This window comes from Prionailurus viverrinus, chromosome B2 (genome assembly GCF_022837055.1).
Source record: "Prionailurus viverrinus isolate Anna chromosome B2, UM_Priviv_1.0, whole genome shotgun sequence".
Classification (NCBI taxonomy): Eukaryota; Metazoa; Chordata; class Mammalia; order Carnivora; family Felidae; genus Prionailurus; species Prionailurus viverrinus.
Genome location: NC_062565.1, coordinates 152,020,290 through 152,047,242, shown reverse-complemented (window position 1 = coordinate 152,047,242; position 26,953 = coordinate 152,020,290). Strand labels below are relative to the sequence as shown.

At 46.9% G+C, this 26,953-nt stretch overlaps 1 protein-coding gene across 11 annotated transcripts in view; it reads left to right on the top strand.

The window, feature by feature from the left end:
- WDR27 (WD repeat domain 27) overlaps nt 1-26,953 on the top strand; it is a 170,935-nt gene that overhangs the window by 53,902 nt on the left and 90,080 nt on the right. For all 11 annotated transcript variants that reach the window (XR_007152208.1, XM_047859006.1, XM_047859005.1 and 8 more), the window contains 4 exons: nt 7,331-7,428; nt 8,290-8,411; nt 22,639-22,736; nt 23,712-23,814. Coding sequence is in view for 10 of the 11 variants with exons in the window: in XM_047859006.1 (XP_047714962.1) it covers nt 7,331-7,428; nt 8,290-8,411; nt 22,639-22,736; nt 23,712-23,814 (421 nt within the window). In the remaining variant the exon portion in view is untranslated. The remainder of the gene's footprint in view (nt 1-7,330; nt 7,429-8,289; nt 8,412-22,638; nt 22,737-23,711; nt 23,815-26,953) is intronic.

The window sequence follows — 26,953 nt, the reverse complement described above, 5'->3', positions numbered from 1 at the left end:
TGAGTCTGGAAGTTTTCCTTCCCTTTCTATTTCTTGGAATAGCTTGAGAAGGATAGGTATTATCTCTGCTTTAAACGTCTGGTAGAACTCCCCTGGGAAGCCATCTGGTCCTGGACTCTTATTTGTTGGGAGATTTTTGATAACCGATTCAATTTCTTCGCTGGTTATGGGTCTGTTCAAGCTTTCTATTTCCTCCTGATTGAGTTTTGGAAGAGTGTGGTTGTTCAGGAATTTGTCCATTTCTTCCAGGTTGTCCAGTTTGTTGGCATATAATTTTTCATAGTATTCCCTGATAATTGTTTGTATCTCTGAGGGATTGGTTGTAATAATTCCATTTTCATTCATGATTTTATCTATTTGGGTCATCTCCCTTTTCTTTTTGAGAAGCCTGGCTAGAGGTTTGTCAATTTTGTTTATTTTTTCAAAAAACCAACTCTTGGTTTCGTTGATCTGCTCTACAGTTTTTTTAGTTTCTATATTGTTTATTTCTGCCCTGATCTTTATTATTTCTCTTCTTCTGCTGGGCTTAGGCTGCCTTTGCTGTTCTGCTTCTAGTTCCTTTAGGTGTGCTGTTAGATTTTGTATTTGGGATTTTTCTTGTTTCTTGAGATAGGCCTGGATTGCAATGTATTTTCCTCTCAGGACTGCCTTTGCTGCGTCCCAAAGCGTTTGGATTGTTGTATTTTCATTTTCGTTTGTTTCCATATATTTTTTAATTTCTTCTCTAATTGCCTGGTTGACCCACTCATTCGTTAGTAGGGTGTTCTTTAACCTCCATGCTTTTGGAGGTTTTCCAGACTTTTTTCTGTGGTTGATTTCAAGCTTCATAGCATTGTGGTCTGAAAGTAAGCATGGTATAATTTCAATTCTTGTAAACTTATGAAGGGCTGTTTTGTGACCCAGTATATGATCTATCTTGGAGAATGTTCCATGTGCACTCGAGAAGAAAGTATATTCTGTTGCTTTGGGATGCAGAGTTCTAAATATATCTGTCAAGTCCATCTGATCCAATGTCTCATTCAGGGCCCTTGTTTCTTTATTGACCGTGTGTCTAGATGATCTATCCATTTCTGTAAGTGGTGTATTAAAGTCCCCTGCAATTACCACATTCTTATCAATAAGGTTGCTTATGTTTATGAGTAATTGTTTTATATATTTGGGGGCTCCGGTATTCGGTGCATAGACATTGATAATTGTTAGCTCTTCCTGATGGATAGACCCTGTAACTATTATATAATGTCCTTCTTCATCTCTTGTTACAGCCTTTAATTTAAAGTCTAGTTTGTCTGATATAAGTATGGCTACTCCAGCTTTCTTTTGGCTTCCAGTCGCATGATAAATAGTTCTCCATCCCCTCACTCTCAATCTAAAGGTGTCCTCAGGTCTAAAATGAGTCTCTTGTAGACAGCAAATAGATGGGTCTTGTTTTTTTATCCATTCTGATACCCTATGTCTTTTGGTTGGCGCATTTAATCCATTTACATTCAGTGTTATTATAGAAAGATACGGGTTTAGAGTCATTGTGATGTCTGTATGTTTTATGCTTATAGTGATGTCTCTGGGACTTTGTCTCACAGGGTCCCCCTTAGGATCTCTTGTAGGGCTGGTTTAGTGGTGACAAATTCCTTCAGTTTTTGTTTGTTTGGGAAGACCTTTATCTCTCCTTCTATTCTAAATGACAGACTTGCTGGATAAAGGATTCTCGGCTGCATATTTTTTCTGTCTAGCACCCTGAAAATCTCGTGCCAATTCTTTCTGGCCTGCCAAGTTTCAAAAGAGAGATCAGTCACGAGTCTTATAGGTCTCCTTTTATATGTGAGGGCACGCTTACCTCTTGCTGCTTTCAGAATTTTCTCTTTATCCTTGTATTTTGCCAGTTTCACTATGATATGTCGTGCAGAAGATCGATTCAAGTTACGTCTGAAGGGAGTTCTCTGTGCCTCTTGGATTTCAATGCCTTTTTCCTTCCCCAGTTCAGGGAAGTTCTCAGCTATGATTTCTTCAAGTACCCCTTCAGCACCTTTCCCTCTCTCTTCCTCCTCTGGGATACCAATTATGCGTATATTATTTCTTTTTAGTGTATCACTTAATTCTCTAATTTTCCCCTCATACTCCTGGATTTTTTTATCTCTCTTTTTCTCAGCTTCCTCTTTTTCCATAACTTTATCTTCTAGTTCACCTATTCTCTCCTCTGCCTCTTCAAGCCGAGCTGTGGTGGTTTCCATTTTGTTATGCATTTCGTTTAAAGCGTTTTTCAGCTCCTCGTGACTGTTCCTTAGTCCCTTGATCTCTGTAGCAAGAGATTCTCTGCTGTCCTGTATACTGTTTTCAAGCCCAGCGATTAATTTTATGACTATTATTCTAAATTCACTTTCTGTTATGTTATTTAAGTCCTTTTTGATCAGCTCATTAGCTGTTGTTATTTCCTGGAGATTCTTCTGAGGGGAATTCTTCCGCTTGGTCATTTTGGATAGTCCCTGGCGTGGTGAGGACCTGCAGGGCACTTCCCCTGTGCTGTGGTGTATAACTGGAGTTGGTGGGCGGGGCCGCAGTCAGACCTGATGTCTGCCCCCAGCCCACCGCTGGGGCCACAGTCAGACTGGTGTGTGCCTTCTCTTCCCCTCTCCTAGGGCGGGATTCACTGTGGGGTGGGGTGGCTCGTCTGGGCTACTTGCACCCTGCCAGGCTTGTGATGCTGGGGATCTGGCGTATTAGCTGGGGTGGGTAGGCAAGGTGCTCGGGGGCAGGAGGGGCAGGCTTAGATCGCTTCTCCTTAGGTGATCCACTTCAGGAGGGGCCCTGTGGCAGCGGGAGGGAGTCAGATCCGCTGCCGGAGGTTTGGCTCCGCAGAAGCGCAGAGTTGGGTGTTTGCGCGGAGCGAGCAAGTTCCCTGGCAGGAACCAGTTCCCTTTGGGATTTCGGCTGGGGGATGGGCGGGGGAGATGGCGCTGGCGAGCGCCTTTGTTCCCCACCAAACTGAGCTCTGTTGTCAGGGGGCTCAGCAGCTCTCCCTCCCTTTGTCCTCCAGCCTTCCCGCTTTCCGAGCAGAGCTGTTAACTTATGACCTCCCAGACGCTAAGTCGCGCTTGCTGTCGGAACACAGTCCGCCCGGCCCCTCCGCTTTTGCAAGCCAGACTCGGGGGCTCTGCTTGGCCGGCGAGCCGCCCCTCCGCCCCGGCTCCCTCCCGCCAGTCCGTGGAGCGCGCACCGCCTCGCCGCCCTTCCTACCCTCTTCCGTGGGCCTCTCGTCTGCGTTTGGCTCCGGCGACTCCGTTCTGCTAATCCTCTGGTGGTTTTCTGGGTTATTTAGGCAGATGTAGATGGAATCTAAGTGATCAGCAGGACGTGCGGTGAGCCCAGCGTCCTCCTAAGCCGCCATCTTGCCGCCGACCTCGCTTGTTTTTAGATTCCACTTGTAAGTGCGGTCATACGGTGTCTGTTTTTCTCGGACTTACTTCACTGAGCACAGCACCCGCTGCGTCCACCCTTGCTGCAGATTCAAGACCTTAATCTTTCTTGTGTCTGAGTAATATCCCATTTGTGTGTGTGTGTCTCTGTAGGTCTCTCCCTGTATGTGTGTGTGTGTCTCTCCCTGTGTGTGTGTGTGTGTGTGTGTGTGTTGTGTGTGTGCGCACGCACCACGTCCTCTCCGTCCATCAGTCAGTGGACACTGGGGCTGCTCCCGTGCTGTGGCTGTTGTGACTTCCCTCTTGCTGAGACCCTGGTGTGTTTGCTTCCCATCCGTGGTTCTAGGTTTGCTGTATCTCTAGGTTTCCACGCAGTTTTATTGAGTCTTTAAACGCAGCACGCCTTTCATAATAACCCAAATTACGCCTGTGAGACTCAGCCGCGCTCACGAACGGAACTTTGGTCTGTTTGCGCGCCATCGTGAGATTTTATATGGTAGGAACGTGCCGCACGTCCTCCCCCATCCTCTGGTTGACCGATACCTGGCTTCTTCCGACTTGTCGTTCTCACCGGTGCCTTAGGGCCGGATTGCGGGGTGCCTGCCTGGAAGTGGGGCCGTGGGGGCGCGTAGGGTGTCTTCAGACCCGCCTTCTGGGTGCCCGGCAGCAAGCTGTGTGCGGCACACGCGGTGAGGGCAGGCCGTGTTGTCCTCTGGAGGCTGTCCGTCCTGCCCTCCTTCCTGTAACTCAATGCCTGATGACGGCTTTCCCGGCACGTCCGAGCCACCCGGAGGCGGGAGGACCCCCCCGAGAACCGCCCAGTGCCCTCAGTGTGTGCTGGTTCCCTTCTGTCGCTTCTCGCTTTATGCCGTGAAGGCGGCTGCCGTAGCTCCAGGCATCACGTTCATATTTCTTATGTGGCAAGATGAAGGGGGAGACTTTGCTGAAGCCTGCAGGCCGCAGGCCCCTGGGCGCGTGGCAGGGACTGTCAGAACCTGTAAACGAGGTTCCCTTACACGGCACATGTGGCAAGTTGCCCCTGCATCAGCTCACCTGTGCTCTTGCTTTGGAGCACGTGGGTTTGAATGAGCTAGTGTGAGCTCGGGGTCTGGCTTGCGAGTCACTGTGGGATCTGTTTCATCCGCGTTGTGCCCATTGGGAGACCCATGGGTAAGTTTTCAGCTTAGCGGCCGTACTGGATAGCTTTTTAATTGTGGATGGAGGGATCCACATAGCACACGTCCCCAGATCTCAGCCGGAAGATCGGCCTACGTCTAGGTCAGGCCGGGACACGGGTGCCGAGGCCAGGGTGGGTGTGGGTCGGGTGCGATGGGTCCATGAGGCCGCTCCTGCGGCTGGACAGACGGCACAGAGTGCCCTGGGCTTCCAGTAGCGTTACCCCTGCGGCCTTCCCCGCGCACACTCTGTCTGGCACACACGCTCACCCTCAGCCCGTCCCCGGGGACCCCCTGCGGGCCACCCGGCCTCACTGCCCAGGGGCCCCAGCCTGCGGTGCTGGGTTGACGGCAGGGCGGGCTGCCGGCCCCTCCCCCAGCCGTGTGCAGTGTTGCAAGGAGGAAGCCACGACACAGGGAAGTCCCCGTAGGAAGTAGGAAGGCGGGGGGACGGGTGAGTCGCGCGTCAAGTGACGTCCGTCGGGACCCAGCAGAGGTCCTGCCTGCCCCGGGTGGATTCCCCGGGAGGACCCCCCTCGTTTGTATGTACGTCCGGCTTCGGGCCCCCCGTCCGTCGCGGGTGCTCATGCTCCATGTGTCCTCTGGGCTGCGGTGCGGCACCGCGCGCCGGCTGGTCTGAGTGACGTGCTCTCCGCCGGTGAGAGTCTGGAGCGAGCTACGAGGATCCGGAGGCTTGCTGGCTGTCGCGAGCCCAGCGTTTCCGTGTCGTCTTGGTTTTGATGATACAGGTCCCGGGAAAGAGGTACTGGGCCGGCTTCCAGTCCAGCGGCCAGAGCCAGGGCGTGCAGGCGATTCCTCCTTGCACACCCTGGCCTGGCACGCGCTTATGTGGCCCGAGCCTCCGGTGGGTGGTGGTGTGCAGCCAGGGGAAGCCTCCCCCTGCTCTGTCTGGGGAGGGGCCCCGTGGCAGCTGCTGGAGAAGCGCCTGTCCCCAGGCCTGTCGCTCAGGCTGCAGCGTCTTCCCCACGTGTCCCAGCGTCAGCTGGAGGTGGTGACTCTGAAACGGCCGGGGCTTTGCATGATGGGACTCTGAACCTTGCACAGGCTGCAGGCGTGAGCGCCTCTCAGCAGGACTGTCTGTTGTTCCGGAAGGCTGCGGGCCGGCCCCTCGGTGCACACTTGTTTGGGAGCAGAGACGGAAATGCCGTGCACCCAGCGGCACGTCCCCCCGCCCCCCTGCCCTTCCTCTCCCTCTGAGCCTGAGGGGGTGCGTGGCCCGCGATGCCACGGGAATGCAGTACCCAAACGGGGAGTCCCCATGCACCCCCAGTCCCCGTGATTTCAGCCGTGCGTGTCCTCTCTTTGCTTGCACCCTCTGTTCTTTCTGAACAGCGTCGCCTGGCCTGTGCTGTCCACAGACGGAGCAGCCACTCTCTGTCCCATTAACCACCTGCTGTGCGGTCCAGCGCCGGTTTTCAGCGGGGATGCACAGTAATTTATGGGGTCTGTGCGCTGGCACTGAGCCTTACTGCCGACCTCCTGTGACTCCACTCCATTTGTCCCTCGAGCCCCACAACCCTGTCCCCAGGACCTGTTCTCTGGGTGCCCGTCTCTGTGCCCCCCCCCCGATGTCATGGCCCCAGGCCCCCCGCCCAGCCTTTACTGACCCGTGGAAGGAGCAGGCTGACGGCCTGTGTCACCCTCCACCTCAGCCGCCACCCCATATCTCCCTCCACCCTCCCCACCCCTTTGCCCATCACTCACCTGAACCTGCTTGTGGCAGTTCTTACCCAACGGGGCCGACCCGCCGTCTCCCCTGGGCCCTCCTGGGCCATCCCGCTGGCTCCCCAGGGCCAGCCATGCCCTCCCTGGGTTAGGGCCACATCCTGAGATTGCCAGCAGGTTCCTTTCCTGTACAGAGTTATTGTTAGGAATTGTCGAGGCTGTGTGTGTGTGTGTTTTTTTTAATGTTTATTTATTTTTGAGACAGAGAAGGACAGAGCATGAACGGGGGAGGGTCAGAGAGAGAGGGAGACACAGAATCTGAAGCAGGCTCCAGGCTCCGAGCTGTCAGCACCGAGCCCGATGCGGGGCTTGAACTCACGGTCACGTGAGATCATGACCTGAGCCTAAGTCAGACACTCAACCGACTGAGCCACCCAGGCACCCTGAGGCTGTGTGTTTATTAAGCCACTGTTAGCTGCTTATGTTACTCTTTAGAAGATATTAAGAACATATGTGTAAATGGAAATACAGATAATTCATAACTGGCTGGATGTCTCCTTAAGTATATGTAATTATTTTAGAATTAGGAGAAAAGTTTGCTTTTTTGTAGACAGGAATGAATTATTTGGGGCTTTATATAATGATATTTTTTCATGAACTTTTCCCAAATGAAAAGTTAGGGTTTCCTAAAGGAAAATTAAGGTAGCTGATTTATTCCTTCGATGTTATGAAATATAATTATTAAGTGGTATGAAAACTTTCTTCATTTTCAACTTTTTAAAAAGTTTATATATTTATTTTGAGAGGGAAAGAGAGGGCACAAGCAGGGGAGGGGCAGAGAGAGAAGGAGAGAGAGAATCCCAAGCAGGCTCCACACTGTCAGCACGGAGCCCGATGCGGGGCTCGAACCCACAAACGTGAGATCATGACCTGACTGAAATGAAGAGTCGGACGCTTGACCGACTGAGCCCCCCAGGCGCCCCGGATTCGGTTTTTTAAAGGTGGGACGCTTCACGGTAGTGGAGGGGAACCTAAAGATCGACTGCGTTTATTTTCTTTCAGGTACAAACAAAGGAGCAGGTGCAGGCCCGTTTTCAGGCTCCCCACAGCTGGCCCAACAGAGATCACCAGCCTGTCCGCCGCGAACGACTTTTATTCCTGTATCCTGCCTCCGCTCTTGGCGTGTTCACATCCTGAGCGCCATCCTCCCGACAGGCGGCTGCTGAGGGTCCCGGCTCCAGCCCGAGGCTGCGGGGGCCCATGGCTTCTGCACTGACTGTGTGTAGTGGTTCGTCAGCGTGGCGAAAGGGGCTTCAGAGGAAAATTAGCAGCGGAATAATACGCGGTAGTTTGGCACTTTTTAAAAATGAACCGGTACACCTGCTGTAGACACCCTTTGATTACTTGGGGTTTGCCCCATCTCTGCGGAGGCAGGCGAGAGTTACAGCATTAACTGTCGAATGTGAAATTGAGGCCGAAAGTTTATTTTATTTTTTATTGTTTATTCACTTTTGAGAGACAGAGTATGAGTGGGGGAGGGGCAGAGAGAGAGGGAGACACAGAATCCAAAGCAGCTCCAGGCTCTGAGCCGTCAGCACAGAGCCCGATGCGGGGCTCGAACTCACGAACCGCGAGATCGTGACCTGAGCTGAAGTCGATGCTTAACCGACTGAGCCACCCAGGAACTCCTGTTTTTGGAGTTTTTATAGCTAGCATCATCCCTTTTAATTAAAAAGCATTGATTTTGATTTATTTAGAAGGAGAGCTCTGACCTTTAGGAATTCTTAGAAAATTTTCATTTATTCAAAGGTCTAAGTTACATTCTTCTGAATGTAATGGGCGGTGGGGGGGGAGACGGGGGAGGGGGGGCAGGGCTGTGACCACGTCTCTGTGGAGCTTCTCAAAGTCACAGCCAGTCACCCGCTGTGTCTCCTGGTGTCTCCAGAGGTGGTACCAGAACGAATAGGCCTGTTCACTCCCCGAGGTGGGTTATTGAGAGGAGTTCCCTAACTGTCACGCAGACCTGGTGCTCACCGCGGGCCGGGACAAGACCGTGGAGGTGTTCGACCTCAATGCGGGCCGCAGTGCAGCCGTGATAGCGGAAGCCCATTCACGGCCTGTGCACCAAATCTGTCAGAATAAGGTGAGTTTTGACGGTATGCGTCGTGTGCCGAGTGTTGCGTTCACAGTATCTAACAGGTACAAAGTTTGGTGCAGTTTTGTACCAGTTTGCTGTGAAACTCAATGCTTGTTTTTAATCATTACATTTTCCGAGCCTTGACGTTTGACCTTAGAAGATATTTTACTATCATGTTGAACGTGAATTTTTGTACTTCTGTCTTTATTTTATGGGCCCATTTTTCAACTTTACTGTAATACATTACCTCTTAAAACTTGATGGAGAGTTTGGGTGTTTCAGGCACTCACAGGGTTGAGTGATGGTCACATAGGTCCTGCAGCGACGTGAAGCAGCCTTCAGGGGCCAGTAGTTTCTCTTTTTAGGACGCAGCTACTCTGTGTTAGAGACGCAGCTTAGAACTACCTACAGCTGAGGGCTGCAGACCTGAGATTGGAGGAGGTGCCGTGTTGATGAATTCATTGTCTCATAGTTTAGTTTAAAAGACACTTTGCTACCCAAAAGTACATCTAAGAGATTTATGAGAAAAACTTTTGTTTTTAAAGCTCATCTACAATTTTGATTTTTGATATATTTTGAATGACGTTCCAAATGAAGGGTTTAATTTATAATGCCTTCTGAAATATGCATTATGATTTCAAGAGTATTATTGCTTAAAAATTTTTTTTTTTTAGTGTTAGCATTTAATTTTGAGAGAGAGAGAGAGAGAGAGCAAGTGCACAAGCCGGGGAGGGGCAGAGAGAGAGGGAGACATAGAATCCGAAGCAGGCACCAGGCTCTGGGCTGTCAGCACAGAACCTGACACGGGGCTCGAACCCACAAACCGTGAGATCACGACCCGAGCCGAAGTCGGATGCTTAACTGACTGAACCACCCAGGCGTCTTAAGAGTGTTATTGTCTTTAAGTGAAGTCTTACTGGATTGGTTAAAAAGTCTCTGTTATCTATAATTTCAACACACTATTCCAGGTTTCCTTTAAATTTCTGTTTAATGGGGCAGGTGTGGTCTGATACTCTGCAAAGTTTTGTAGCTGGTTTGCCTGGGAAAGGGCACCAATTCTGGGGCGCGGACTTGCACCCTCCTGAGGCAGACGCTGTCCTTCTGGATAAACGGGTGCGGGAGCTGTTGGGTCCAGAGTCAGACTTTGTCCACGTGTAGGCAGACCTGTGGCTCCTGGGGGTGGTCCCCGAGAGCTGTCAGTCTTCATGGCTCCGTAGGTGTGGCCGAGGGGTGTCAGTGAGCCTGGGTCAAAGTCAGAGCGTTGGGATGGGGACAGGGAGATGCCAGGGGAGGGCGGCAGACCTGAGAGATGTGACATTGTCACTTGCTCCCATTTTGTGGGCATCCTTGGTCTTGCAGGGAGGCCCTTTGAAGGCTCAGACGGGCATCTCATCTCCAAGGTCTTCGCAACACTGCGCCCTTGGAGGTTAATCATTTTGTACATTTCGCATTTTGGCAGGAGAAAGTTTTTCCCATTTGCAGACACCATGGGTAGAAAACACCAGCCTGAAGAAAGGTGTTGAGGAGAGGAGTAGTATTTATGTACTTCTTCCTGTATTTGTACAGACTCTTATGTAAAAACAGAACAAAGACATTTTAAACCCTGGGCGGTAGGTCTCCCAGACGAATGAAGCAATTCTTTTGAAGAATTTTGTAACATTTTATGAGGTTACTAAAATAGCAGACTTTAAAAACATATGGCATGTGAGTCATAGCAGCTCTGTGTGGGACGATATCCCGTGTCTTCTGGGAAGGCTGTGAGGGAAGGGGGTCAGCTCATTAATGGCAGGAGTGGGCAGGACCACCTTGTCATCATGGATCTTCTGTTGCTAATTTCACAGTAAGATCTGTCAAGATTGGGTTTAAGATTGATTATTAAACCTTACGAATTTCTGGACCTTTAAATGAATTTGATAATTGAGCCACATTTAAAATGATTGTTGACCTAATATCTGTATTATTTTTAAGGCATTATGATATATTTATTTTAATTTTATTTTTTTTAATGTTTATTTTCGGGAGAGAGAGAGAGAGTACGAGTGGGAGAGGGGCAGAGAGAGAGAGAGAGAGAGAGAGAGAGAGAGAGGGAGGGAGACAGAGAATCGGAAGCAGGATCCAGGCTCTGAGCTGTCAGCACAGAGCCCGACGTGGGGCTCGAACCCACAAATTGTGAGATCATGACCTGAGTCGAAGTCAGATGCTTATCCAACTGAGCCATTCAGGCGCCCCAATGATTTCTTTTAAATTCGGGTGCAACTCAGGTGTTGATAGGCGACGTTTTGATGTCAAATTTTGGAGGATAATTGTGACTTGTTGAAGTTGTTGAGTGGAACTTTCCGGCAAAGGCCTTGGACTTTCAGTGCAGACCGTCACCTTTGTGGCACCCAGAACAATCCTCTTGCTTAGAATCTGCTCACTCAGGACTTGCCAATTTGAATCACAGCTAACTGTTAACCAGCAGAAGCAGTTCCTTATTTAGGAAATGACACACAAATGCAGGGGGCAGTGGGCTTCTTAAACAGACCCACCAGCACATAGGTTTTGGGGTTAAGTTTTGACAAATAGCCTTGAAAAATGTTTAAAGTATTATTCTCTAAATGCAATCTATAAAATTTATCTAGATATAAAAATGTCCAACATTCATGTCTCTCTCTTGAAATGTTATAAAGTTAGATATTTGGTCAGTTTTTCTAGAATTTCTGTGGGTCCTTAGTTAATACAATAGGTGAGAATTGACTAATTTTACCCAATATCTCCATTCTTGAGTTAGAATGTTTCAGTAAGATAAATGTGAATTTCATGTGTGATGTTCTTTTATGTTGTAATTGTTGCATTTCAAATATTTCTCACCATTTCTCACACTTGTTACTTTTTGTCTCTGATATGAATTAATAGAAAAAGATTTTTTCACTTAATTTTTGAGCTTATTCCACATGACTCTTTATTAGAGGAAGTCATTTCAGAGCCAGTCACCCCACCACCAGCACCGTCACCGCCGTCGTCACTGATGGCGTTTTGGGGTGATGGGGGGTTCGTAGCCGATGGCCAGGAAAGAGAGACAGGCCCCGCTGTCACCACTGTCATCATCACTATCACAGTATCATTTTTTGCTTATGGAAAGTGGTTTGTGAACATTTCCCTTGTGAGGCTCTATTTTCTTTTTCTTTTACTTGTTCTGTTCTTTATTTCTTTCTGGGGTTTATCACAGAGCCATGAAGACTTCACCTACATGAAACTTGTGTATCAGAGCTCAGTCTGATATTTTTTTTTCCATCTGGCTCCAAATTTGTTTTTAAATGGTTTCAGCTGATTAAATTGGAAGTGCAAGATACAATTTTGGGCTTTTAAATACTTTTTACTTATAAAAAATAAAGCCCTAGCTTTAAAATAACGGTAAAGACAGTTTTTCTTAAACTTAACCGATTTTTCTCATAGGAGATGAGAGATGTGACTGCAGTGATGGGGGCAGGTTTTGTGTCCCTGGAGACTAGAGACGGCTGCGTTTGCCTGGGACTGTGTGGTGTCTCACGTTGTCAGGTAGAAGTCGATTCTATGAGGGGTTTGAGGCTACAGAGAATAGAGAGGTTGCCCGCGTCCATGCAGTTGTGAGTCTGGGCTGAAAGCTGGGCTCCTGTAGACGGACTCCTGCACGTGAGCCGTGGACGTGGGCCGATGTGCAGTGTCCCTGCGAGTGTGCCCCGTGCTGTGTGTCGCGGAGGCCGCGCGTGAGGGACTGACTTCCGAGAGAATCTGCACGCAGACCCCCGCTGCTCTCCTGCGTCATCCCATCTGGTGGCCTCAGGTGTTGGCGTGGACCTCCCGGTCTCAGGCTGGGCCCAGGCCCTTTCGTTGTTTCGTAGGCGGCTTCTGTGGGACGCCTTGAGGCCCGGTGACTTTTGGCTCTGTAGGGGGCACTCGCCAGGACAGGAGGCAAATCCCAGACGTTTCCCTGTTGCGCACGTAGAGGTGCACATGCCGTAGCTGGTGTGTGCTGAGCTGCCCCACGTCCGCACGTCACGTTCTTAGCAGGCGTGAACTCAGCCCTTCCGGGACCCTGACTCCTAGGCGTGGAAACGGAGACCCGCAGCCCGGTTCCAGAGACGCACCGGCACCGAGTGTGCCCCCGGCAGGCCGTCTGGCCGCAGAGCTCGTGGCGCAAAGCCCCGCGGGAGGCCGTTGTCTGGGAGCCTCCCTGCTGGCTTCTCTGCATCCAGGCTCGGGGCTCCCCCCACCCCGATGAGGAGCCTCATGAGCACAGTGGTGATGCTGTCACTCCACACGTGCAGCACTTACCACTGCGGGGTCTTGGGGGGTGGCCGAGACCAGACGCCCCGGCACCTGCCCCTCTGTCCCCAGCACGCCTGTGGCCTGGACTGTATGAGGGCTTGCATGCACGCATGTGTATATGTAGGTGTGTGAGCACCTGTGTGTCCGTGTCCGTGTGTCTGTATGTGTGCGTGTGTGTACGTGTCTGTCTTAACCTATTAACTCATTCGTTTAATGTTTATTTGTTAATTTTTGAGGGGGGGAGGGAGGGGCAGAGAGAGAGGGAGACAGAATCCCAAGCGGACTCCACACTGCCAGCACAGAGAGCCTGATGCGGAGCTTGATCTCGCGAACCCTGGGATCACGACCTGAGCCCAAATCAAGAGTCAGATGCTCAACTGACGGAGCCACCCAGGCGCCCTCAACTAATTCACGTACACGCGTCTCTGAGCAAGTCTGCACCTGGCCTGTGCTGAGCGCTGGGACATGTGCGTGAAGGGGAGAGCGGTGGCCTCACACTTGAGGACTTTGTATCCTTACAAAAGAAGTGGGTTCACACGACGTCGGATACCCTGTGCCAAGCCTCCTCTGGGGCTCCTCTCCGAGGAGGTGATGTGGGCAGCGGGCACGTGAGGTGGGTGAGGGGCCAGGTATGTATCGGGAGGGCAGCGTTCAGGGAACGGGCACCACTCACGCTCCAGCCCATGTGGTGGTGAAGCCAAGAGTGGGCGTCGGGCTGCAGAACCTCTGACTGGGGGCAGGCTTGTTGGCCCTGGTAAGAATCTGGGTTTATTTATTTTATGTATTTTAATTTTTTTTAACTTTCTATAATTTACTTATTTTTTATAATTTACATCCAAGTTGCACATTGTGCAACATGATTTCAGCAGTAGATTCCTTAAGCCCCTTACCCGTTTAGCCCATACCCACTCCCAGACCCCTCCAGCAACCCTCTGTTCTCTGTATTTAAGAGTCTCTTCTGTTTTGTCCCCCTCCCCGTTTTTATATTATTTTTGCTTCCCTTCCCTTATGTTCATCTGTTTGGATCTTAAAGTCCTCATGTGAGTGAAGTCGTATGATATTTGTCTTTCTCTGACTAATTTCACTTAGCATAATACTCTCCAGTTCCATCCATGTAGTTGCAAATGGCAAGATTTCATTTTTTTTTGATTGCTGAGTAATACTCCACTGTATATATGAACCACATCTTCTTTATCCATTCATCCATCAATGGACATTTGGGTTCTCTCCATACTTTGGCTATCGTTGATAGTGCTGCTATAAACACTGGGGTGCATATGCCCCTTCAAAATGGCACACCTGTATCCTGTGGATAAATGCCTAGTAGTGCCATTGCTGGGTCGTAGGGTAGTTCTATTTTTAATTTTTTTGAGGAACCTCCACACTGTTTTCCAGAGTGGCTGCACCAGCTTGCATTCCCACCAGCACTGCAAGAGATCCTCTTTTTCCGCATCCTCACCAACATTTGTTGTTGCCTGAATTGTTAATGTTAGCCATTCTGACAGGGGTAAGGTGGTATCTCATGGTGGTTTTGATTTGTATTTTCCTAAGTGGTGTGATGAGTGATGAGTGATGTTGAGCATTTTTTGTGTTGGTTAGCCATCTGGATATTTTCTTTGGAGAAGTGTCTATTCATGTCTGTTGCCCATTTCTTCACTGGATTATTTGTTTTTTGGGCGTTGAGTTTGGTTAAGTTCTCTATAGATTTTGGGTACTAAGCCTTTATCTGATATGTTGTTTGCAAGTATCTTCTCCCCTTCTGTTGGTTGCCTTTTAGTTTTGTTGATTGTTCCCTTCAGCGTGCAGAAGCTTTTTATCTTGATGAGGTCCCAATAGTTCATTTTTGCTTTTGTTTCCCTTGCCTCCAGATATGTGTTGAGTAAGAAGTTGCTATGGCCGAGGTGAAAGAGGTTTTTGCCTGCTTTCTTCTCTAGGATTTTGATGGCTTCCTGTCTTACGTTTAGGTCTTTCATCCATGTTGAGTTTCTTTTTGTGTCTGGTGTAAGAAAGTGGTCCAGGTTCATTCTTCTGCCTGTCGCTGTCCAGTTTTCCCAGTACCATTTGCTGAAGAGACTGTCTTTATTCCGTTGGATACTCTTTCCTGCTTTGTCAAAGATTAGTTGGCCATATGTGTGTGGGTCCATTTCTGGGTTCTCTATTCTGTTTCACTGCTCTGAGTGTCTGTTCTTGTGCCAGTACCATACTGTCTTGATGATGACAGCTTTGTAATACAGCTTGAAGTCTGGAATTGTGATGCCTCCAGCTTTGGTTTTCTTTTTCAAGATTGCTTTGGCTATTTGGGGTCTTTTCTGGTTCCATAGACATTTTAGGATTGTTTGTTCTAGCTCTGTGAAGAATGCCAGTGTTATTTTGATAGGTATTGCCTTGAATATGTAGATTGCTTTGGGGAGTATCGACATTTTAACAATATTTGTTCTTCCTATCTAGGAGCATGGAATCTTTTAACGTTTTTTTGTGTCTTCTTCAATTTTATTCATAAGCTTTCTGTAGTTTTCAGTGTATAGATTTTTCACCTCTTTGGTTAGATTTATTCCTAGATATTTTATGGTTTTTGGTGCAGTTGTAAATGGGATCGATTCCTTGATTTCTCTTTCTGTTGCCTCATTGATGGTGTACGGGAGTGCAACCGATTTCTGTACGTTGATTTTATATCCTGCACCTTTGCTGAATTCGTGGATCAGTTCTAGCAGTGTTTTGGTGGAATCCTGGGTTTTCCATAGAGAGTGTCATGTCATGTATGAAGAGTGAAAGTTTGACCTCCTCCTGGCTGATTTGGATGCCTTTTATTTCTTTGTGTTGTCTGATTATTGAGGCACAGACTTCCAATACCATGCTGAACAATAGTGGCGAGAGTGGACATCCCTGTTGTGTTCCTGACCTTAGGGGGAAAGCTCTCAGTTTTTCCCCGTTGAGGATGATATTAGCAGTGGGTCGTTCATATACGGTTTCTATGATCTTGATGTATGATTCTTCTATCCCTACTTTGAGTGTTTTTATTAAGAAAGGATGCTGTATTTTGTCAAATGCTTTGTCTGCATCTATTGAGGTCATGTGGTTCTTGTCCTTTCTTTTATTGATGTGATGTATCACAATGATTGTTTTGTGGATATTGAACCAGCCCAGTATCCCAGGTATAAATCCCACTTGGTCGTGGTGAATAGTTTTTTTTTTTTAATGTATTGTGGGATCTGGTTGGCTAGTATCTTGTTGAGGATTTTTGCATCCATGTTCATCAGGGAAATTGGTCTATAGTTCTCCTTTTTAGTGGGGTCTTTGTCTGGTTTTAGTATCAAGGTAATGCTAGCTTCACAGAGTTTGGAAGTTTTCCTTCCATTTCTATTTTTTGGAACAGCTTCAAGAGAACAGGTGTTAACTTTTCTTTAAATGTTTGGTAGAATTCCCCTGGAAAGCCATCTGGCCCCGGACTCTTGCTTTTTGGGAGATTTTTGATTACTAATTTGATTTCTTTACTGGTTATGGGTCTGTTCACGTTTCTATAACTTCCTGTTTCAGTTTTGGTCATTTATGTGTTCCTAGGAATTTGTCCATTCCTTCCAGATTGCCCATTTTATTGGAGTATAATTGCTTGTAATATTCTCTTATTATTGTTTATATATCTGCTGTGTTGGTTGTGATCTCTCCTATTTCATTCTTGATTTTATTTATTTGGGTCCTTTCCTTTTTCTTTTTGATCAAATTGGCTAGGGGTTTATCAATTTTGTGAATTCTTTCAAAGAACCAGCTTCTGGTTTCATTGATCTGTTCTGTTTATTTTGGTTTCGATAGCGTTGATTTCTGCTCTAATCTTTATTATTTCCTTCTGCTGTGTTTGGGTTTTATTTGTTGTTCTTTTTTCAGCTCTTTAAGGTGTAAGGTTAAGTTGTGTATCTGTGACCTTTCTTCTTCTTTAGGAAGGCCTGGATTGCTATATACTTCCCTCTTATGACCACCTTTGCTGCGTCCCAGAGGTTTTGGCCTGCGGTGTTATCATTTTCATTGGCTTCCATGTACTTTTTAATTTCCTCTTTAACTTCTTGGTTAGCCCATTCATTCTTTAGCAGGATGGTCTTTAATCTCTAAGTATTTGTTATCTTTCCATATTTTTTCTTGTGGTTGATTTTGAGTTTCATAGCCTTGTGGTCTGAAAATATGCACGGTGTGATCTCAAGCTTTTTGTACTTATTGAGGGCTGATTTGTGTCCCAGTATGTGATGTATTCTGGAGAGTGTTCTTTGTGCACTGGAGAAGAGTGTATATTTCACTGCTTTAGGATGAAATGTTCTGAATATATCTGTTAAGTACATCTGGTCCAGTGTGTCATTCAAAACCATCGTTTCCTTGTTGATTTTATGTTTAGATGATCTGTCCATTGTTGTAATTGGGGTGTTGAAGTCTCCTACTATTATGGTATTATTGTCAGTGAGTTTCTTTATGTTTTTGATTAATTGATTTACATATTTGGGTGCTCCACATTTGGAGGCTAAATGTTTACAATTGTTAGGTCTTCTTGGTGGATAGACCCCTTAATTATGATATAATGCCTTTCTTCATCTCTTGTTAGAGTCTTTATTTTAAAGTCTAGATTGTCTGATACGAGTATGGATACTCCGGCTTTCTTTTGGCAATCATTACCATGATAGATGGTCCTTCATCCCCTTGCTTTCAGGTTGAAGGTGTCTTTAGGTCTAAAGTGGGTCCCCTGTAAACAGTATATAGATGGATCCTGTTTTCTTATCCATTCTGTTACCCTATGTCTTTTGATTGGATCATTGAGTCCATTGACGTTTAGAGTGAGTACTGAAAGATATGAATTTATTGCCATTATGATGCTTGTGGAGTTGGAGTTTCTGGTGGTGTTCTCTGGTCCTTTCTAGTCTTTGCTGATTTTGGTCTGTTTTTGTTATTGTTTTTGTTTTTTTTTAACGTCTTTTCTCCCCTCAGAGAGTCCCCCTTAAAATTTCTTTCAGGGCTGGTTTAGTGGTCATGAACTCCTTTAATTTTTGTTTGGGAAACTTCTATTCTCAATGACAGCCTTCCTGGATAAGTAATTTTTGGCTGCATATATTTCTGCTCCTGGGGATTCGCCCTTCCCACCAGAGCACTGCCAGGTATGGAGCTGTGGAATTCAAGACTCTGCACTGCCCCTGTTGATAGAGTCTTAGTGGAATTTAAACCCTCTCCTTTCTCCTTTCTCCCATTTTAGTTCAGTCCCTCGCGTACTCTTTGTTTCTCTCCAGCAGATTTCTGGAGGGTGGATGCTATCCCGTACCCTCCCCGTCTCCGTCCTGTCTCCACAAGCAAAAACAGTTCCTTGCCCCCCCTCCCGCGGCTTCCCTCTCCCGCAGCTGGCCTCCCCGCGCCGCGTACCTGGTGAGTTCTGTGGTTCAGGTTGCGCGCATCGTTTTCTAGGCGTGCAGGATGGTTTAGTGTTGACCTGGCTGTATTTCAGGGATGAGAGATGCAAAAAAACCTCCCGTGCTGCTCCGCCCTCTCGGCCCCGCCCCCAGAATCCGGGTTTTTGGCAGGTACCTGGCAACCGCGGCGAAGGTGGGGCAAGAAGGGGAGCGGCCTCGCTGATTCTTGCGCCCGGGTGCGTGAGCAGCGCGCGCAGACGCGTGATGCGGCCGTAAGGCCCCGCTGCGCTCCGTTGGCCGCTCGGCAGGGGCGACTGGCACCCCGCAGACACGGTTCTGCTCTGTCAGCTGCCGCCGGCCGGCCAGGAGGCAGGCTGGACAGGGAAGGGGGGACGTGCTCGCGGGCAGCAGCTCCGGCCAGTCGGGGCCCCCTTCGGGGCCTCGCTCGGCTCAGGGGTGACGGCGCCGGCTTCTGAGGTCCCCTTCGCCGCCGGTGTTCCTGGCCTCGCAGGTGCGGCCGTGTCCCCGTGTACCGCCTGCTCCTCCGGCCGCGAGCGGCTTCGTGGCGGGGCCTCCGGCCGCGCTCTTTGGCTGGCTCGGCGCTCCCACGTGCGGCCGCCGCTCCCACGGCGGGCTCGGGGGTGGGACCCGGAGAGGCCGGCTACGGCGGTCCAGGTGGGACACGGTGGCCTCCCGCTGGCAGCGCTCCGTGGCTCAGCCTGGCTTCAGGGAGTGGGCTCAGCCTGGCGGCCGTGTCCTGATGGACTCCCGGGTCTCCGTGACAGTGTCTGCGTTTAGGTGGCACCCAGACGGAGGGCTAGGAATCTTCGCCCCAGAGAAATCCGGGAAGACCGTGTGGCCGCCGGCAGCCGGCGCGGAACCTTGTGAGGATCCGGCCTCCCTGCCCCTTGGGTGACAGCGTGACCATTCCGTGTGTTCCTCTCTCATCAAGGCCTCTTTTTGTTACGAGTCACGGTGCACGTGCTTTAGGAAACGGCGTCAAGTTTCTTCCCCGTTGAGTAGCAGCGTGTGCAGTGACCGAGTGTTCCCCAAACTGACATGGTCTTTCAGTGACTGTGATATTTTGGGGACCATTGTGGTGTGCTCTTGGATGAGAGGTGGGAGGGAAAATAGTCCTGAGGTTTCCAGTGGGAACACAACTGGTTTTACTTCCTGAGAATAACCTTCTGAATGGTGTATGATGGGAGGGGAGTGGGATGTAAGGCTCCAGAGGCTCCCAGTGTTTTAGTAGCTTGTTTTCTTAAACTTCTGTCGAATTTTTGTTCAGTTACACCACATACATCAAAGTGTTCCAACTAGCTGCAGCCATATGGGAGCTGCTACCCAGGAATTGTCACGGAACAAGTCCCAATTTAGGAGAAGCGCAAATGCTTAGTGGCCCAAATGTCGTATTTCCAGGAAAGTGTAAAATAGATCTTTGCTAATTTCTTTTAAGCTTAGGACCCGCAGAGCTACATGCGTCACACATCAGTAATGCCCTTTTGCAAGCATCCCAGTGCACGGTCCCAAGAATTGCCCCTGCGGTCGCTGGACAAGTTTATCACATTAAGAAGAGTATCATATGCATCAAAAAGCGAGGGACACAGTTTCCTCTGTTTAAATTGTGTTACGTCATTGAGTAGCTTATTTTTACAATGAAAACACATAAATCTTTTATGGCTTATTGATCACTTTAAAAATCATAGCTAGTGCTTTTTTTCATATATATATCAAACACTTGACTATTACTTTTGTTTCTGTGCCTGCATTAGATATATGCATTTTTGTGATGTAAATACATAACGCTAGACAGCTAATTTGAATTGGAAAATTAAATATGTAAAGCTTTAACTAGTTTTCTAACGAAAACATATTATCACACAGAAAACTTTAGTTTCTCAGAAATAATGGTCACTAGGGGTGCCTGGGTGGCTCAGTCGGTTAAGTAGCTGACTTCAGCTCAGGTCATGATCTTGTGGCCCTTGAGTTCGAGCCCCGTGTTGGGTTCTGTGCTGTCGTGACAGCTCAGAGCCTGGAGCCTGCTTTGGATTCTGTGTCTCCCTCTTTCTCTGCCCCTCTTCTGTTCACACTCTCTCTCTCTCTGTCTCTCTCTCAAAAAATAAATAAACGTTGAAAAAAATTAAGAAGTAATGGTCACTAAAATCCATATAATTGCCTTAAAATATATTGCTTTATCTTTAGATCTTGTAGTTTTATTTTTTTTAAAGAAATGAAATGGTTATGGATAGACAGTTCTGCTCTTTCTGTCTCCTCCTTTGATAACCATAACTGAATTTGGTGTGGATCTTTCGCAAGTATGTGTTCAGAAATATGTCCTGTGTTGTGTGGTACTTTGTTCTCTTACATACTAGCAGCAAAGTACCTATTTCTGCTGCCTGGTTTTAATTCCCATTATAGGTATGAATTTCATCCATTTCTATGAATTTATGGTGTACACATTTAAGCCTACAAATTTCCCCTCAATACTGCGTAAGCTGCAGTTTCCAGGTTTTAGCATGTGGTATTTATTATTTAGCAATAAATATTTTCTAATGTCCATTATGATTTTTTTAACCTAGGCTTTATTTAGATGTGCTTTTAGATTTCCACATATATAAGCTTGTTTTCAGGAATCTTCTTGTTACTGATTTCTAATTTTATGGCATTGTATTCAGAGCACACGCTCTATGTAACAGAGTCTCTTCTGTCTGGTAAGATTTTTGTACTTACTGAGAATCTGACTCTCTGGTTGGTTTTTATAGGTGTGTGTGTGTGTGTGTGGAATGAATAAGCCCTTGGAACATGTTTGCATAGATATCTGTTGGCCCAACATTATTAATTATATTCAAATTATTCCAAGATTTACTAATTTTTTTGTACTCTTGGTTTTTTTTTTAAGTAGAGAAATGTAGTTAAGATCTTTGTCTTTCTGACTGTAACCGTGTCACTTTCTTCTTATAATTCTATTAATTTTAGCTTTATGTATTTACAGGCTATATTATTGGGTATGTTTACGTCAGACTTCTTATATTTTATAGTATTTATAGGCTGTTTTTAATTAGGTCTTATTTGCCTTACATCTATTTCTTCTAGTACTTATGCAATCCATCTTGCCTTCTTTTATTTAATACATGCTGTTTTTCTCCTACCTTTCACATTCAGCCTTTAAAAATAATATGTTTTAAGTGTTTTTCTTGAAGTCCAACTAAGAATTTTTTTGTTTACTTGTTTCGTCTGTTTGTGATTACTGTGATTGCTGATACATTTGATCTTATTTTGTGCATTGTCTTCTACGTTAAAGAAAAAAAACCTTCTGCACTGCCTATTTATCATGAATTTTCTTTGCTTCTTCATTTCTTCTTCCTTAGCCTCTATTGGACTGATTGAAAACATTTTTAACTCTCCTTTTATCCCTGTGAAAGCTTTCAGTTTTTTACTGGTTGGCTTCAGGAAACTAGCAATGTTGTAAGGTACTTTAAATATACAATCATCTGCCCGTCTGCCTTTCTGTGAAACTACATCTGTGTTTTATTCTTCTCATACTCAGTGCCTTGCAAAGTGCCCACTGTTTAGTAGATGATCCCTGAATGTTGCTGGATGTCTGTTGAATTGTCGGGATGTTATGAGTGACCTTGTGCCGGCTCGTGGACCGCTAATCCACATTGAGATTAGGAGCTGGATGGCCGTGAGTGGATTCCTGATTCCTCTGTCTCGTGTTTGTCACCTGAAGTGGTATAAAATAGTTTACGTCTCACAAGTTTGTTAAGAGGATGAAATGTTCAGTGTTTAGAATGCTGTCTGGTACAGAGTTAAGACTCTCTTCTATGTATTAGTTTATTATTGTTATGGATTTATGTAAACCTTCGTTTCCTGTTTGTAACTGAAGAATAACTTCTACATATGTCAAGATAAAAGCTTTCAGGTATACTTCATTAAATTTTGGATCGTTTGGATACTCTTGACATGGAAGGGAGAGGGAAATTGTTATGAACCGTAATATATTTAATGTTTGAGGCCAAAAATTGTTCTGTGGGTGGGGTGCGCTCCATTCCATGAGACATTTTAAGTCGCTAGAGTGTGAGGAGGGGTGACGATCAGATCAGAGGCAGGTCCTCAAAGGGACCCCGCCCAGTGACCTGGGCTGGATTTCACACAAGTCCGTGCACGGACAGCTGCATGGGGGTCTTAGGATTTTATGGTCGGCAGATTAACAACTGACTGCAAACCTCGAATTCCTTAGAAAGGGCATCTCTCGGATCATTTACCGAAGATGGATTGTGATCTGCACTTTAAAGATAAGTTTTGGTGTGTTAATGTGAGAGTCTTTGGATCTCTTATTGTACTTTTATAACTTTCAGGGGCATTTTGCATTTGGAAATCATACACCAATAATTCCCAAGGTCAAAATGTACCATTAGTAATTATCCAGAAGGAAGTTCTTGGAGCCCAATTCCGAAATTGTTATAAATAAGAAAAGAAGCTTTGTGTTAATTTCTTACTGTGGATTAGCGTAATGTTTATTAATTCAGCCTTTAAAGAACGCATCTTGTTTCTTCCCCTTACAATCACAGGGATCGTCATTCACGACCCAACAATATCAGGTTTATAACCTTTTTGCCACCACAGCCATTGGCGATGGGATAAAGCTGTGGGACTTGAGAACCCTGAGGTGAGGCCTTGCGGCTGCGGTATGTGAAAGATGCTTCTTTTAAAGCTCCCGAGGCCCTTTGCCTCAGTATCTGTAAACTCAGTTTGATCTCTTTTTCCCAAATGCGACAAGGTTGTGGTGAATCTGTTCACACTGACCAGTCTAAGAAAAGTCTGATTTCTACACGGAACAGGCCACCTAAATTTGGAATGTTAAAATAAGAGGTGCTGGTATTTGCTCTGCTGCGCGTGTGACGTGTGGCCTCTGAGGGTCAGAGATGCACGGGGAGGTCATCAGATGCTCATAAACCACAACATATACATGCATGTTCCTGTTCTCTAAAAATATACGTATTTGACCATTGTATTATGGGGCATAATCACTAAATATATAGTGTGTATAACAAAACGTGGCAAGTATCTGTGTGTGTATATGCACACCTGTGGATTCACAAGGACAGAATTAACAGTCTTCGCTCTCCTCTGTAATCGCTAAAAACAATGCAAAAGCCCCTCCCACACGTGGAGGGGACGTTCTGCGAGGCCATCTTGGGCAGGCACTGAAGTTCTGGACCAGGGGCTCTGTGTGACACCGCAGTGCCGCCTGGAGCCCAGCCCCGTGCAGGTGACAAAGGCTTTCTCAGGGCTGCCTGGCGACCCTAGAAAATGCTGGGCATTTTCTCAGTAAAACCAGCATTACAGTAAACAGTAAACAGTTGTGCGTCACACTTCGTGAATAGTTGGTGTGGCCCTTAATCAGCCTTGATAGAATGTTGCGCCTCCCAGAAGTCTTTGAATCACTGATGTGAATGATTTATGACTTTAAAACGTTTTTATATTTTAAAGACCTAGAATAACCTGCTTGTCACACAAGAATTCTCACGCATAAGTGTGCTCTCTCACTGCTGATTTGTGCATTGTTGTGTAGACCAGCCACAAGTCAGTGTCTTTTTCCTCATTTGTGTTAAAATTTAAAAAGTCATTTTTTTTCCTGTAGATGTGAGCGCCGTTTTGAAGGACATCCGAACCACGGATACCCATGTGGAATCGCTTTTAGCCCTTGTGGACGCTACGTGGCTTCTGGTGCCGAGGACAGACACGTATGTACTGCTGTGGTGTGTTGGTTGGTCTTCGGTCGTGAGATCCACTCATTCTTGTGGAAACGGTTTAATGTTGTTGCACATTAGGATAAAAATTGATTTTAAAAAGCTTAATGATCGGCCAGTGTTTGAGACTTTAATAGTATTTTTTTTAAGTTTATTTATTTATTTTGAGAGAGGGAAGAGAGAGCACAAGGGAGGAGCAGAGAGAGAGAGGGAGAGAGAGAATCCCAAGCGGGCTCTGTGCTTGAACTCACGTCCCATGAGATCGTGACCTGAATCGAGATCAAGTTGGACGCTTAACCGATTGACCCACCTGGGTGCCCCATAAGTAATAGTATTTTAATAACAATTATGTAGGAGGTTTGAAAGGCCCTCGTGTGGTATTTTTGGTGAAGCATGATTATTTTACACCCCATTCATTCATTCATTTATTTCTTTATTCATTTATCCATCATTCTACAAGTTGCCTTCCACGTGAAAGGCGTCGCTATGTGTGTATTTTCTGTGACTCACCAGATAACAACGCTAATAAATAAAATCCCAGATCAAAGTATTTAACCGGGAGTACTCCTTCCGCTATCTTAGGGAACGAGGTACTGATTTCATTTTTATTTTCTCTCACCTCCCGAAGAAGTGTCTTTGCTTGCAGGGCTTAGGAGGGAAACACGCTCCAGGGAAGGGGAATTCCGGAACGGGCCCCGGTGTAGTTAGCATTTGGCAGCGTCCAGGCTGCCGTCTTCTGTGCTTTTCGGCCCCCGCCCCCAGGTTGTGAGGACGGTTCCCCCGGTCTCTCCGTCGCCCCCGTCGGGCCCCAGCGACTGGCCCTGAACTACTGAGCTCTAGGTCCGCCCCACCGCCTTGCCCAGCTCTTCATCAACACGAATTTCCTAACTGCCAGCGACTTCCTTTGGGCGTGGCTTGTTCCGTGTGTAGTCTGGAATGTGGCATTAGGGACGCAGTATTGAGGGTGTCGTCTGTCAGGTTATACTTAAGGATTTGGTCGTTGGTGGTACTGGATGTGAGAGACGGACGTGTTCCCCTCGGTCAGCCAGGCCGTCAGCCTGTCGTCTGCGGTGGTGTCGCACCCGTGGGACTCACCGTGCCGTGTCGTCTGCGGCCAGTGGCTGCACGGTGACCCAGGGGATCTCCCTGAGCAGCTCGCGGGTCGCCCTCGCCTCGGGTGCCCTCCAGGTAGAGCCGCAGGTCACTCGTGGTCCACATTCCCCCGTGGATGTGGCTCTAGTCCTCCCCACGTCCCCAGAGGGCAGCATTGGGGAGATGAACACCCGTGTTCTCCAAGTCACCTGGTGTGTGTTTTACTGCGCAAAAGCGGCAAAGTCCAAGTTTACATGTGGAACAGCTCAGCAGGACACACACCTCCTCCCGCTGATTAGTAATGGGTCATCGATGGACAGAGAGGTCATGTAGCTTCTTCAGTGGACAGGGTCACGGCTGTTCGGGACCACTGTTCGATCTGCGAGAGCATGGGGATCAGAAAGATGCCCTTTCCCTGGGCTTTGCCGCCGGGTTTGCCGATCAGGAGCGGGAGGGGCTCTGAACTCCTGAGCGAACTGCTGTAGCCAGTGGGCAGCTGCAGGTGCCGAAACAAAGTTCCGATGGAGGTATTTTCTGCTTTCAGCTTTTTCTGCCAGAGAACCCTCTTTTTTCTCAAGCTCTTCCTGTAGCTTTTAATATTCTTCACAGTCACATCTTTCCAGTCACTTCTCAGTGGCTCAGAAAGTGGTAGAACACTGACTGTCTGAGAACTGATAGCCAGTTGTGACACTCAGAATGTTTCTGTTGGTTTTCACACTCATCCGGTAAAAATTGTGATCCTCATTTGTCACGTGGACCCACTGACTCCTTTCAAAGTTACTTATCAGCACTGACTTCTCAGGATCAGTGACCCGTTTCACTTTTCCTGCCACAATCCATAGGTACTTATGGAGCCAACAGGAATGTGCGATTTCTGTCCACTTCGGTTAATCCTGCCCCAGGTTCTTACCTGGTGTCAGATTGTTTCCTGTCACCTCCCTCTGTGGGGACACAGTGTGGAGGAGCACTGAGCAATGTGGAGCAGAGTGCCTGGGCCGCACCCTAGCTGGCCCCCAGCCCCAGCCCGCCCCCCAGCCCGCAGATGCCTTTTCAATATACAGATTTAAGTAATTTGTGAGAAAGCTACAATTTTAATGTTCTGTTCAATTATTGTCTGAAAAATTTTCTTCAGGGACTCCAATTATATGTAGGTTGAATCTCTTTTGCCCAATGTCTGTATCTTTCATCTTGAATGTTTTAATGATTTTCTTTACTCAGTTATGGATGTATTTATTTTTCTCCCTTATATCCTCTTTTTCCCTTATTGTGCTTTCTGGAGTATCTACTTTCTACTACATTCATTCAAATTTGACCTTCATTTCTGAAAATTTTTTTCTAATGCTTTCCTAACACTTATCAGTTTTCATGTAACATAGTCCTGTGTCTAGTAATTTTATTTCTGAGCTCTTCTGTTTCTACTTGAGCAGTTCTGTTACTATTTATGTGTTTTCTTTTCTTTTTTTTTTTTAATGTTTATTTAGAGGGCGGGAGAACTTAAGTGGGAGAGGAGGAGAGAGAGAGGAGAAAGAATTCCAAGTAGGCTCTATGCTATCAACTTGACACGGGGCACGGACCCACGAACCATGAGATCGTGACCTGAGCTGAAATCAGGAGTCAGTTTTTTGACTGAGCCACCCAGGTATCCCAAATTTATGTGTTTTCTTGATTTCTGTCAGTTTATTTTCAAATACATTGTTAGTTTTCATCTGCATAGAAAACACATTTTTCTGTGTAGTCTCTTGTCTGTGAGAATTTCTTTGGTTCGTGCTCATCTTTTGTAGAAAGGACTGTCCTATCCAGAGTTTGTATCATACATGCAATAGAAAACGGGACATCTGGGAGAAATGGAGACAGAGTTTCGACAGGCAATTTGGAGCATATTTTGAAGATTCTTGTATGCCACTAAAGATACTTGGTCTGTATTCTCCATGACATTGGAGCACTAGTAGAATATTTTAAGCAGAAAAGCATCATGATCAGCAATAATTTGTAGCCATTAAAATAAGTTTTTTAAAGTCTTCCAGTATAATTGAGGATTTTT